This window comes from Biomphalaria glabrata, chromosome 5, assembly GCF_947242115.1.
Source record: "Biomphalaria glabrata chromosome 5, xgBioGlab47.1, whole genome shotgun sequence".
Taxonomy (NCBI): domain Eukaryota; kingdom Metazoa; phylum Mollusca; class Gastropoda; family Planorbidae; genus Biomphalaria; species Biomphalaria glabrata.
In genome coordinates, this window is record NC_074715.1 from 53345901 (window position 1) to 53361169 (window position 15269).

Consider the following 15269-nt stretch of genomic DNA (forward strand, 5'->3'; position numbering starts at 1 on the left):
GCTGTGCGGGTATATCTCCAGAGTTAGGGATGAACAACTCCCCACCCCTTTTGTGTTGTCCATAACATTCAGTTCATATTAAGTTCATATTAAGTTCATATTCAGTTCATTTAAGTCCGGATGGTTGTAATGTCAACATGTGTACACTGAGGGAACTGATTTTATTTACTTGGTAGTACAGTTAAATAAGGGGGCTGGACTTCAAGCCACACCTCTACACGGATGACCAGGCTTGAGTTTGTTTACTTAGAGAAAAATCTCAATTATGGGGCAGGCCTAAAAGCCACACCTCTACATGGGTACCGAGTTTGCTTACTTGGAGATAAATCGCAATTAGGAGGCTGAGCTGTAGAACATACCTACACGAGTGACCTTTTGCTACTCAAACAACGAGTATACTACTATATATCATTGCCCAGTAAGCCAGTAACTAATTTCGATGTAGATAATCGAAGAATTCTCAGATTTGTGTATATTAGAGTAATTATAAGTGTGTATTTTAGAGTAATAGTATAGTAACCTAGGATTTTTAATTTTGGGATCTTCGGTTGCCTCTGGGTCCACTTAGCTCTATAGTTCATCCATAGTGGTTCGATGATGACCACTTTGTCATCCAGTGGGCTGAGGGCTCTGCACTGGGGTTTTATGCCTCCTCATGTGGCTGGTGAGACCTATGTGAGCCCGGAATGTTCGGCCACACACTTGGCAGGTTATTCCAGCTGGAGCTAGTGTCGTTTGCCTTGCTTTTCTTATCTGGCGTTTTTCTTCTGCCAGCGCTGTTCTCTTTTCCTCAGCAATTTGTGCGCCAGTTTTCACAGCGCGACGTCATGATGCTCTGTCACGTGCCTCTGTCTCCCAGCTCTAATGGATACCTGACATTAGTTGAAAGAAAAGGCTGTTGGTCGTTGTGCTGGCCACACGACACCCTCGTTAGCTGACGTTAACCGGAGGCCATAGAAACAGATGACCTGTACATTATCTGCACTATATACCCCAAAGTGTGAAAGGGGAACTTTAATCACCTCCTGCTCCTTATTTTGTTTAGTCTTTGAGACTGAATTTATTGATAGACATAGACCATTTTTTAAAGCCATAATGGATGAACTCAAAACGGCGCCTGTATTGATCTTTATAGCCTTTCCTGTGGACGAATTCGTCCTTCGTAAAGCTTCTGTCATGTCCACGCCGTATACTTCATAAATTACATACAATGTAATCGCATTTATTTGTAATGTTATAAAAATGTCAATGTTCAGTGTATATTTTAGCCTGTCAGGGTTGTCCTCAGAAGTGTAATCATGTTGGTCTGTGTTCAGTCAGCTGCACCAAGGGTTACAAAGGACCCGCGTGTAATGAAAGTAAGCACTGGTTTTGTATCCTCCTGTATTATCATGTTGGCATCACCGTGCCTTTTATTGTATCATTTATCGATGTTTTCGATTCTGAAGAGTGTACTGCCAAGGTATCTTATCTTATCTTATATAATACAGACGTTACTTCAAAAAAGAAGATGATTATGTCCTACGCGTCATGCATTTAGCTATGCATATTAACCAATGACTTAAATTCTGCCAAGTCACTGGTTTTCCTGGCTAGCTCAGGCAAACCCATTCCATGCTCTAAATCTATCCACTGCATTTATTTTTTTTGGTTATCGGATAGATTACATACCTTCGCAGGTCTAAGTGCTAGGCACTTAGTTTAGTCTAGAGACGCACTGTAGTAGACACACTTTGAACGCGACATATCAGTGACGACATAGGCGTTGGGTTAGAGATTATTTATGTCGAGTGTTTGGATAGTTACGTCTAGGGCAGTCTAGGCTCTCAAAGGTATAACATCTTATTTCGTTACTGACTGGAATGTGGCCCATTCTGTATTAAAGTTCGTTATTCCATTTCAGCGGTTCTCAACCTTTTAAGCTCGGTGACCCTCTTTTACAATCCCCCACTGTGACGCGACCTCCCCCCCCACACACACACACATACAGCAATAGAAGAATAGACAATAACAATCCATATTTTCGATGGTCTTAGGCGACCCCTGGCAAATCGTCAATCGACCCCCAAGGGGGTCGCAACCCACAGGTTGAGAACCCCTATTCTATTTCATTCTGAGTGAACTTAGTTACTGTGCATTGATCCTTCTTGTGACGATGTATATTTCTGGTTTGTACGCGCATATGTAATACACTGTACCAGTGATGCCCAGAATACGGCCCGCGGGCCACATCCGGCCCGCGACGTGGTCCTATCCGGCCCGCCGAAACGCCGGCACAGTGAAGAAAATCCCCCCTCCTAAAAAAAAAATAAGGTTGAAAAATGTATCTTCACCTACTTTAGGGCTCTCATATTTTTTTCTGAATGGACTGATACCATGACCTTTAACATTTGTGCGTTTATGAACAGGGAATGTAGAATCTACCAGGAACTGTTGGCCGGATCTTTAATTTTTGTGAACATGACAATAAGCCAACATCTTTGTTGTATAAAGAAAGTGTGACTGTTTAAAAAAAACAACAACATATGCATCACATTATAAAATAAATATGGGGCATACTTGGTTTGAACTACGATTAAAAGATTGATTAACTACAAATAGAGATTGGAGGATTGATGGGAATATTCCCCAAAAAGAAACAAGAAAATGTGTCGGTTTTAAAGGCACCCACACTGTTGCTAACATTTTAAGCTATTATAATCGTCAAATATCACATGAATGTATTTCCAAATTTAGGGGGTTCTGGTAAAATAGTTTTAGAACAGTTCATTTAATTTTGTAACTTTTCGGTCATGTGGCCCGCGAGACGAGTGTTGGAAAATTAAATGACCCGCAGGTCGAATTAGGTTGGGCATCACTGCACTATACAGTATACCCCAGCATCTAGGATTATTATCAAGGTACGGTAGAAATACATTAATCACAACTTGCACATACACCCGTTACACCAGAAATATAAACGTCGATAATAAAATCGACTTACGTGTCGCAAAGGGCTATGGTAGACTGTCCAGAAACGTCTGGAACAGACGAGGTATTACCACAAGTACTAAGTGAGGAGGTCTGTCGGGCTGTCGTCCTCCCAACGTTGCTCTATGCCTCAGAAACGTGGACAGTAGACAGAAGACATGCCAAAAACTAATTGAACCACAGACTTGATTCTGAAGTCCAACCAAAGAGCGGGCCTGTAAATCTTTCAGACAATCCTGATGCAGTCTTATTTGCTATGGGCAGGCCAAGAATGGATAACTCGGCATCCCTGAAAAGACTCTTTTATAGCCAGCTAAAGAATAAAAACAAAAAAACAGCACAAGGCGGACAAATGAGAAAGTTTCAGGGACACCCCTCAGAGCCTCTCCAAAAAACCTTCAACTTTGACCCTGCCACCTTTTGGTAACGAAAGAACACAATAAAGCTTCTTAGAGACGAGCTTTGAGAACTGAAAAGGGAGAAGGCCCCAAATCGCTGTGTGTAGCCCTCAGCCCCCCCTGAAAAGCGAATGTGGAATAACAATGGACGATTATATTGTATCAGCTTTTTATATCATCCTTCTCTTTCTATACATATCATCCTTCTGTTTCTATACATATCATCCTTCTGTTTATATACATATCATCCTTCTGATTCTATACCTATCATCATTCTGTTTCTATACATATCATCCTTCTGTTTCTATACCTATCATCCTACTGTTTCTATACATATCATCCTTCTGTTTCTGTTTCTACCTTCTGTAATCTTATTCTATTGTCTTGTTTGTATAATCTTGTATCATTTTTTTCCTACCTTCTAAAATAGTAATATAATGTTTTCTTTGCATCATTTCGTATCATTTGAATCATATTTTACCGTTTTGTTTGTATCATGTTGTGTCAGTAATATGTCTCGGTCCAGCGATTCTTAGAAGGTATTTGTAGTCACTGAGTATTTAAATGTACTGTACAACAGTTTGCCGGGATTGTAATAATGAGGACCCTTCATGTGACAAAGTGACCGGACAATGTGATGACTGCTTACCTGGATGGTACGGTGCGAGCTGTCAATTAAGTAAGTTATGTCGTTGTTTTGTCGTTGTTTTGTCGTTGTTTTGTCGTTGTGTTGTCGTTGTTTTGTCGTTGTTTTGTTGTTTTGTCGTTGTTTTGTCGTTGTTTTGTTGTTTTGTCGTTGTTTTGCCGTGTCGTTGTTTTGTCGTTGTTTTGTCGTTGTGTTGTCGTTGTTTTGTCGTTGTTTTGTCGTTGTGTTGTCGTTGTTTTGTCGTTGTTTTGTCGTTGTGTTGTCGTTGTTTTGTCGTTGTTTTGTCGTGTTGTTGTCGTTGTTTTGTTGTTTTGTCGTTGTTTTGTCGTGTCGTTGTGTTGTCGTTGTTTTGTTGTTTTGTCGTTGTTTTGTCGTTGTTTTGTCGTGTTGTTGTCGTTGTTTTGTTGTTTTGTCGTTGTTTTGTCGTGTCGTTGTGTTGTCGTTGTTTTGTTGTTTTGTCGTTGTTTTGTCGTGTCGTTGTGTTGTCGTTGTTTTGTCGTTGCTTTGTTGTTACTTTGTATTCATGATTTGACGCTTTGTACCAGTAAGTTCCATTTCTTGGCCTCCTTCAGTTGTAGAGATAATACAGGATAGAAGACTACAAACTAAAGACGTTATACACTTGAAAAAATGAGACAACATTTGCCAGCACAAAAATAAACCTGATAAAAATACTCATGATTTTTTTATTACATATTAAGGCACACACTTCCTTTCGGACAATTAAGTTTAATTTATTATTATTATTATTATTATTATTATGTTAGAAATGAACGAGTAGTCATTCTCTGGCGCTGCCAGGGTAGAGTTTCGCTAAAGAGAAAGAAAATTCGTCGTAGTCCCTTTAACAGTTTCCACTGAGGAATTTTCTGGTGATGTACCGCCCTCTGGCAGGCAACGAGGATGTTCCTATTATTATTATTATTATTATTATTATTTCTTAGTTTAAAATTTATGGGTACGGGCATAAAGACGAACATCTCAAGAGAGATCTGAATGGACGGACGTGTTGCAGGAGGGCAGAGCTCCCAATGAGCTGTAGCGCCACCTGGATGGATTCCTCTTATTTTGGATGCTATTACAAATTCTTAATACAAACCTCAAGAAAACAAATAGTACTGATGCGGCAAAGAATCTTTGATATACAAGTATTATAAATAACCTCATGAAAATTATTCTTAAGACAATACAAATGAAAAGGTCTCTTGTCGCCATCTACTTCGGTGTGACAGAGATAGACTTTACATTTTTTTTACACATATTGCAATCGGTCAATATACCAGAGGAGGGAGGGAATAAAATAAAAATTGGTTTAAATCTACAAATAAATGTATATTATTAAGATAAGTGAATCATTTTATACACAAATTGTGTGTTTTCTCTAAAAAAAAAAATAAAAAAAAACAATTGTCTCTTCTCTCGCTATCTCAATATATAGCTTTTCAAGCAGTACGGAACCTAAATTAAATTTTTTTAATTATCTCCCTTATATTCTTCTCTGTAGAAGCTCAAAGCTACTTGAAGCAAGAGTGTTGTCACATTACCCCGACAAACTTGACCCGTACTGCTACGTACATCTACATCTTCATACAAGATTTAAATTAATGTTATTCTTTAGATTACCATAGAGTCCTAGACTAATACACTCCTGACAGTATCTTAAAGAAAATGTAGGCCCTAAAAGTTCTGATTTTCTATAACTGTTGCAGCTTGTCCAAACTGCGGCAACACGGGCACGTGTGATAAGCATACTGGGCATTGCAACTGGGCTTGTAAGCCGGGATACCTGGGAGAAATGTGTGACGATGGTAAGTCTTTGTTAGAACAAGCTTTGACTTCATTCTCTCATTGTTAAATAAGGCTATGACTTCATTCCATTTGTTGAGTCGAGCTTTGACTCCATTCTCTGCGTTGAATAAAGCTTTGACTACATTCCCTTTGTTGAATAGAGCTTTGACTACATGCCCTTTGTTTAATAGAGCTTTGACTACATTCCCTTTGTTGAATAGAACTTTGACTACATTACCTTTGTTGAATAGAGCTTTGACTACATTCCCTTTGTTGAATAGAGCTTTGACTACATTACCTTTGTTGAATGGAGCTTTGACTCCTTTCCCTTTGTTTTTAGAACCTTGACTGAATTCTCTTTGTTAAACTGAACTTTGACTCCATTCTCTTTGTTTAATAGAGCTTTGACTCCGTTCTCTTTCTTGAACAGAGCTTTTACTTCATTCTTTATGTTAAATCAAGCCTTGACTCAATTTGACTTCATCCCCTTTGTAAAATTGAGTTTCGAATCCTTTCCATTTGTTAAATCAAGCCTTAATTTAATTCTCTTTATTAAACTGAGCTTTGACTTCTTTTCTTTTGTTAAATCCAACTTTGACTTCATTCCCCTTGTTAAATTGAGCTTTGACCCCATACTATATTAAAATCTAGCTTTGACTCCATTCTATTTTAAAATCTAGCTTTGACACCATTTTTATTGTTAATTGAGCTTTGGCCCCATACTATATTAAAATCTAGCTTTGACTCCATTCTATTTTAAAATCTAGCTTTGACACCATTTTTATTGTTCAATTGAGCTTTGACCCCATACTATATTAAAATCTAGCTTTCACTCCATTCTATTTTAAAATCTAGCTTTGACACCATTTTTATTGTTAATTGAGCTTTGACCCCATACTATATTAAAATCTAGCTTTGACTCCATTCTATTTTAAAATCTAGCTTTTGACACCATTTTAATTGTTCAATTGAGCTTTGACCCCAATACTATATTAACATTTGACTCCATTCTATTTTAAAATCTAGCTTTGACACCATTTTAATTGTTCAATTGAGCTTTCAGTTTCATATCTTCGTTTACTCGAGTCACATCTCTATTTACCTTGTTCAATCATGATACATAGTGCGGTAGTAACTCACACTTTGTCACAGGAGGGGGGGGGAGGATAACGGAAAATTAGAATAATTTTTGGTTTTACAAATTCTCATTATTCTATCAAGCTAAACAAAATGTTTAAAAAGCGTGTAAAATCCAAATTTAGACGGGGCTTGGAAGTTTGACTCGAGCAGAGCTGAGCGGTAACATTCTCACGGAAAGACACTTTCTCTCACGTCACTAAAACAAAATGGACCTGAACGAACTGTGCATATGATAGGGGAAAAAAAAGAATGAAAAAATATATCTTCTAATGGAAGTGTTTGCTATAAATAAATGTTTTCCAAACTTTTTTTCCTTTATGGAACACTTTGCCCATTCTGAGTATTTAGCGGAACACTTTGCCCATTCTGAGTATTTAGCGGAACACTTTGCCCATTCTGAGTATTTAGCGGAACACTTTGCCCATTCTGAGTATTTAGCGGAACACTTTGCCCATTCTGAGTATTTAGCGGAACACTTTGCCCATTCTGAGTATTTAGCGGAACACTTTGCCCATTCTGAGTATTTAGCGGAACACGTTGCCCATTCTGAGTATTTAGCGGAACACTTTGTCCATTCTGAGTATTTAGCGGAACACTTTGCCCATTCTGAGTATTTAGCGGAACACTTTGCCCATTCTGAGTATTTAGCGGAACACTTTGCCCATTCTGAGTATTTAGCGGAACACTTTGCCCATTCTGAGTATTCAGCGGAACACTTTGCCCATTCTGAGTATTTAGCGGAACACTTTGCCCATTCTGAGTATTTAGCGGAACACTTTGCCCATTCTGAGTATTTAGCGGAACACTTTGCTTATGTTTTTAAAGAAATTAATTCACGTGGTGGCCTACCAGTTAATTATTCCAGTAGTTCATGGCACACCTATTAAGACCTCGCGAAACACTGTTCTGGGGCCATCCACCGTTTTTACCTACTATATTTTTGTAATAAATAATTTTATACTTCTGTACCATACATAGTGTGGACTAGGACAGGGGTCGGCAACCTTTTGAGTCGGAAGAGCCAAAAATTACAATTTACGAAATTTCTAAGTTTCTAAAGAGCCGCAAAGTTTTTTCTTGCCAATTAAATAGTACTCACACAATTATTTTTTTTTAATAAAAAAACGAATCTATTTATTCATATATAAGTAGTGCTTTTCCCAACACATTAGATAATATATATATATGGCATTATTAGATATTTTTTAAATTAATCACGCAACGAACTTGCGCAGTTAAACATTTGCTTACAACACTAACTTGTACTTCAATAACAAACAATTGAGCAAACAAATTCAGTGGGAGCCATGGCTTTGCATGGTTTTAGAAAGTTGGGATACATTTGGGTTGGCTCATAACTTGTTTTTAGTTTCAAAGTCGACTCTAAATTTTCATTTGTTAGTTGGATTTTTACTTTACTATTAATTATATTCATGCAAAAGAACGCTTTCTTAAGCAAATATGTCGATCCGAAGATAGTCAGCACTCCAAATGCCAACTTCTTCACCTCACTGTAGCAATCTAGAAGATTATTTCATGCGCCAAATCAACTCGCGACAATCCTTTGAAAGCTGTCCACTTTTGATGCGCTATGTACAAACATTTATAGAGTTCCAAGTCTTCCAACATGCTTTTCCAGCCCACAAAGCTTTACTTTTTAAATGGATCAATTGCATGTCTAGAGATCCAGTATCAATTTCAAATACATCAATGTGGATTTCGTTACTATTTGTGTTGAGAGGATTTACTTGGAATGCTAGATTGGTTTTGGATTGCTCTAATCTGTGAGATAATTCAACTTTGATTTTTTTTTTATAACTGTGCTGAAGTAAATCGTGTCAAAAGTTGCACTGATTTTATTGCGATACTTCTTTTGACATTGAAAATGAAGTAATTGACCGCTCTGAATATCTTCTGCAAAAAGAATTAATTTTTCTTCAAAACAAACCAATTCTTCTATCAAAACAGTTTTAGATTCAGCTCATTTAATTTCTCTGTTATATCAACAATAAAGTAAAATTTGTGAAACTATTTGTCGTTCTCTAATTCAGGGTGACTAATGCCTTTTTCATTTAGAAATGTATGTATTTCATTCAAGCACAAAGCAAAAGTTTCAACCTTTGGAAAGCCATCGCACTTTTTAGGACAGAAGGAGCTCGGAATACTGAGTCTCCATTTCGTTTTAAGAATTAAAGTGACGATAGTAGAGTGCTTTTGACAAGATGCTGTTAACAGTCTTGATTATCAGATTCATGAACTCAACTATTAGGCCGAATTTGTTTTGGGCACAAAGCTCTTCTTGGTGCATTATTCAGTTAAACGTAAGATTACGCGGTTTATTTAGCTTCGATGTATCGTTATTACCATTTTATTTTTTCCTGTTATACTTCTGGCTCCATCAGTTGCTATTTAAACGATTTTATTGAAATCGATCTTATTGTATTCAAGGTATTTTTGCAAGGCATTCGCTATATCTTCCTCTCTAGTTTGTCCTGAGAGCGGTAGCAATCCTAGAAGTTCTTTTGGACCTTGGGAAAACATATACCTGACAAAATGGGCAACTTGTGCCGTGTCTTTTATCTGGCAAGACTCATATAGCTATAGCAAGTGATAAGACAGAAGAAAGTTGAACATCAACCACCAGCAACTATGTTACATTTGAAAAAATTTTAGCTAATCTATCTTGTACTGTTTTAGCGGATAGTGGCAAATCTTTGATTTTTTTTTTTTCAAGATTTCATGTTTGTTTTTGAAACACAAAACAGTTATTCAGATGCACGTATGAAGCTGTCTTTGGCATACTCACCATCTGTAAATGGTTTGCCTTTTTGTGCAATCTCTAGTGGTAACGCAAAGCTTGTCATATTAGCATTACTTATAGATTGCTTCTAACTTTGAGAAGATAATCGCTTCTAACTCATTTACTTGAAACAAAAAACTATGTCACAGCCAAAGCGAGTGGTGATGATGCCAATACGTCTTGCGTCGAAAGCGAATTTAAACCTACATAGAAACATCCGACGACGGCCGAGAGCTTCCGACGGACTGACAACAGTTGCGACACGTATAATGGGAACGGGTGTGGTGAAAAGCGAGTACAATTGGCTGAGAGATTAAATCAGTGCCTAATCCTTGTTAAACGATTCAGAACTATTTGAAAAAAATGTTTCCATAAAATAAATATTTGCGTATGGAACTAAAGAGCCGCAGTTTCACATCCAAAGAGCCGCATGTGGCTCGCGAGCCGCAGGTTGCCGACCCCGGGACTAGGAGAGTGAATACCAATGCAGGAGTTAAAGTAACTCCATATATTATGAATATTTCGATTAATTGCTGGAGTATGTAAATCTTTAAAAAAATAAATAATGATCACATTATTATTTCCCCTTAGAGTGTACCAACTGCGCTGGAGATGGCAGCTGTCTACGCAACGCTTACTGTGTTCACGGCTGCAGCGACGGATTCAGGGGAGACAACTGTATTTTAGGTAAGACTTTCTGGAAATGAGGCCGTGATGGCCAAGTGGTAAAGCGCGAGGCTTCCAAACCGTGTGGTTTTTTTTTTAGCTTGAATCCAAATAAACACTTGGTTTAGGCGCCCCCAAGTAAACCCTAGTTTGACATATGATATATTTTGTAAAGGGCGTTGGTCGTCATGCTGACCACATGACTCATTCAGAAACAGAAAACGTTTACATTATCTACATTCTACACTGTGTGAGGGATATTTCCACTTGCACTGGATAACACCACTAAGTGAGCTTCATCTCAGTCAGTCAACCTTTAATTATAGGGTCACGTAACGGTGCATTGAGGTTTCATGGCTTTAAGAAACAATTGGCTTATAGAAAAATAGGCGGCGCTGCGGCTGAGTGGTTAAAAATCTGGCTCGTGAACCGTAGGCCAAAGAAACAGATAACCCTAACCCCAAACCTCTGCCCTATACATTGCAAGGTTTAAAAGAGGAACTTCGCGTTTTACTTTACAGAGAATTAAGCACAATACAGTAGTAGGCCCAATACTTCTGCGGTACTGTATGGACTATAATGCTAATGATTGACGGACTTTTCATAGTACTTCAAATACATTTCTATTTCTGAGGAGTTGGGGTATTTAAACAGGGAAAGAGCATATAATAAGCGTGATCGTTAAGATATTCAAATAATCTTAGACCTATTTTATTTACTTACGTGAATTTACAAGTAAAATTGAATTGAAACGTTACATTGCATGGCGTATTATATCCACAGAGTGAGCTCAATATTTTCGTGAGTCCAAGTCGACCCAGCCATTTCTATACAGAACGACCCACAAATTGTATATCATATGATAGTCCTCCTATTATAGGCCTGTCAGTTCTCAGAATCATTATGTTATTTTTTTAAATAATGTATCGATAACTGTATGCATGCTCTACATCTTTATAAGAAATATATAGGCCTTATGTTGCTTTTGAATCGCTATGTTTGTAGGCCCTAAAAAGATGAAGCCTACTAATAGCACTGTCTACCGCTGTAGAATATTACATTATTTTTGAAAATGTGTTAGATTAAATTAGTATTACACTGTAGTCTGTAAAAGGTGTATTTAACTTGACGCTTATTTAGCCTTTTATATATGAGAATATTATAAAACCTTTAGCAATTTAATGCGTGCCATTGTGGCATTCGTGAGGCCCTTTAGGTGGCCCTACCGGCACTGTCGGTCGAGAGGCTAAGTACGCTTGAACTTGGCTTGGGCTCGTGGTTCTACACCCAAATCGGGCAGACTTGTGTTTACTGAACGCCTAAAGGCAGCACGGAAAACCCTTTCCCCCCACACATGAGATTGGACCATAGCGCTCTGAGCATGCTATAAGCATGACAGTAGCGTTATATAAAAGCTATAATTTCAAAGGTTGTCAAGGCCAGGGGTCTCAATGGGGTTAAGCTCCTATTGTCTATAAAATACTCCTAATGGCATGCGTCTCAAATAACCTCTGACAACTAAGCCCAGCACCTGGCCTGCTCGTGTGGCTTAGATATTAAGCCCGGCGAAACTGCTCTTACTAACAGGTGAAAGGGTGAAGGCGGATACCTGGCGCCACAAAACCGGGAGCTTTGGGCAGATGGAGCTCGTCAGCCTAGTAAGGCAGTTCATCTAGAGGGGTACTCTGACTTCAAACCCCCGCTGCCTTGCGGTACTGAGACTTCAGGAGACAACCTCGAGGAGAAAATAGGAGTGAAGCCCCTTAGGCGTTGGGAGTATCAGCTATGAAATTCCCTCCAGCAGCTTCTGCAACTGAGTTGGTGCCAAATGTAACGCGACGCGTTCCTTTGGATCACATCAGCAAGGTCGAGAGAGGGATCATGACGCATGGGCCACCCATGACCCCTTTATCCAATGCCCAGGAATGCGCCCCGGAGAGAATTTTGGGCGCATCCATTGCCTTTCGAGACAAAAGGAGCCATATATATATATAATTGTTATTATTATTTTTTTTCTATGCATCAAGTGTGTCATAACTGTGCTGGTCGTGGAACTTGTGAGAGATTCGAAGGGAAATGTCACGAAGGCTGCAGTGATGGTTTCCAGGGAAATGATTGCAGCAACAGTAAGTAATGATATCTTCAATTATCTTCTTCTTATCTTATGAATTACAGACGAAAGCTGGAGGGCCTGATGGAATAAAAGGGCATGTAAATTATGAGTGAGTCTGGTGTGAATGTACACTTTGGTTTCTTATAGTTATAATGTTTTTTGTTTGGTGTAATGCACAAATTGTAAGACAAATTTCCATACGGATAATAAAGATTATTATTATTATTATTATTATTATTTCAAATAAGAAGATAATTACGTCCTACGCATTTTCATGAGTCAATCTAGCGATGCATGTTTATCAGTGACTTAAACTCTACCAGTTCGTTAGTTACCCTGATTCATTCAACCTAATGCATTCTCTTAAGGCACTAGGAAAAAAAAGAGATCTTATACGAATTTGTCTTAGTATATGGAATAAGAAATGTACATCTATTTCTTGTCTTTCGGAGTATTTGATTAGTATTATTTTTATTTGTAAATTAAAGGCGGTTTGGTCGTTATGCTAGCGACATGACACACCATGGCCACAGAAAAAGATGAATTATAGATCACAAGGTCAAAAAGGGGATTGCATAAAACTAAGGCCGTGAAATGATGTTTTGTGGCATCGCCATTATGTCATGTAATGATGTTTTGTTGCATGTAATGATGTTTTGTTGCATGTAATGATGTTTTGTTGCATGTAATGATGTTTTGTTGCATGTAATGATGTCTTGTTGCATGTAATGATGTTTTGTTGCATGTAATGATGTCTTGTTGCATGTAATGATGTATTGTTTGCATGTAATGATGTTTTGTTGCATGTAATGATGTATTGTTTGCATGTAATGATGTTTTGTTGCATGTAATGATGTATTGTTTGCATGTAATGATGTTTTGTTGCATGTAATGATGTATTGTTTGCATGTAATGATGTTTTGTTGCATGTAATGATGTATTGTTTGCATGTAATGATGTTTTGTTGCATGTAATGATGTATTGTTTGCATGTAATGATGTTTTGTTGCATGTAATGATGTTTTGTTGCATGTAATGATGTTTCGTTGCATGTAAGGATGTTTTGTTGCATGTAATGATGTATTGTTTGCATGTAAGGATGTTTTTTTGCGTTTACATCTTTTTAACATCAAACACTGTTCATCATGTCTATCTCCTCACAGAGTGTGGAAATTGCAAAGCTGGTACCACTTGTAATCGATTTGACGGAAGCTGTGCAGATGGTTGTCAAAAAGGCTGGAAAGGAGTCAGGTGTGATGTCAGTAAGTAAACAATACATTTACTTTTCAAGACTAAATGTATGAGTTTTTTTTTAGTTAATATGATGCTATAGTTTAATTTGTATGCTTTAGTCTGACTTTAAGAACCAAACTTTTTTTTAGTGCCAACAATATATAACTGAATGGCAATCCAATAGTAACCACGATTTTATAAGGGGTCCTGTGACAGGATGGCTACCTGGTCGTGCGGTATGCGCGCTGGACTCTCGTCCGGTTGTCTCAATGGCCCCAAGTTCATTCCCTGCCCGCTGCCATTACTCGTCGTCCTGCGGGAGGGTTTTTTTTAACTACGAAGTAAATTATCTTCTTATCTTATCTTATCTTATATAATACAGACGTTACTTCAAAAAAGAAGATGATAACGTCCTAAGCGTCATGCATTTAGTCATGCATATTAACCAATGACTTAAATTCTGCCAAGTCACTGGTTTTCCTGGCTAGCTATAAAGGAACAGTCGAAACATGTAAAACATTTTACAAACAATTATGAGCAAATATTTCCAGTTTACGTAATAAAATCCCTCCAATTTTCTCGGTCCTTAGCAGGATATGAACAGAAAGGCCAGTTATTTTTTAGGTTGTCCAGCCAGCTTTTCTTTTTAGACATTTTGGTTTGTATCTCCCTCCACTGTCCGTTGAGGTTAATGTTCGATAGTCAAATATTGTTACGTTCTTCTATATCAGGCCTTCTGCAAACATTGCCAAACACAACAGCACATCTAACACAAGAACTTGACAACAAGAGCTTCAATAAACAAGGTGGCGGTTTATTTACAATTACATGAAAAGCCAATACAATACAATTGGCCACATCAAATTCAAATGCTTTCTTGTACAATAGAACTGCCTACTAAAACACTACAAGTCTTTCTCTTGTCTACTTCTAGACTCGTACAGCTACAATTTCAAGGACTCACTTTGAAGCACACAGTCCTTAGTTCTTGCTGTCCTGGACTCTACTGTCTATTGTTACACAGCGTCGCTAGTCCGTGAAGGCTCTCGATCACTTGACCACAACATGGGTCATATTGGCGTGAACTAGCAGTAATGTCCCTTGTTCAACAGCCCCTGACCTGTGTGATTGGCCTGAATCATGTGTGTCAGTAGGCAGCACACACATTAACCCTTTCAGTCCGCCACAATATGATCGAACTAAGACAGCTTCCGATAAGACTGGCAATGCTAACATATTATATTTCAAATGATCTTTATTTAACAACGGAGCCAACACAAACGCTAGCTGTGGCATTCATACTCTCCCGCCTTGACTACTGTAACGCCATGATAGCAGGTATACCTGATGACAAAATAGCCCAGCTGCAACATATACAGAACAACGCAGCACGAATAGTCCTTAGAAAAACAAGACAAGATTCTGCTACTACGCTGTTGCGCACGCTCCATTGGCTTCCCGTGAAAGCGAGAATCGATTACAAGGTCGCCACACTTTGTCATCAGTGTATATATAA

General features: G+C 38.1%; 1 protein-coding gene across 5 annotated transcripts in view; it reads left to right on the forward strand.

The window, feature by feature from the left end:
- LOC106058078 (multiple epidermal growth factor-like domains protein 11) overlaps positions 1–15269 on the forward strand; it is a 122823-nt gene that overhangs the window by 96562 nt on the left and 10992 nt on the right. For all 5 annotated transcript variants that reach the window (XM_056028992.1, XM_056028993.1, XM_056028990.1 and 2 more), the window contains 6 exons: positions 1269–1358; positions 3949–4047; positions 5724–5822; positions 10334–10429; positions 12436–12534; positions 13684–13782. In XM_056028992.1, the coding sequence (XP_055884967.1) occupies positions 1269–1358; positions 3949–4047; positions 5724–5822; positions 10334–10429; positions 12436–12534; positions 13684–13782 (582 nt within the window). The remainder of the gene's footprint in view (positions 1–1268; positions 1359–3948; positions 4048–5723; positions 5823–10333; positions 10430–12435; positions 12535–13683; positions 13783–15269) is intronic.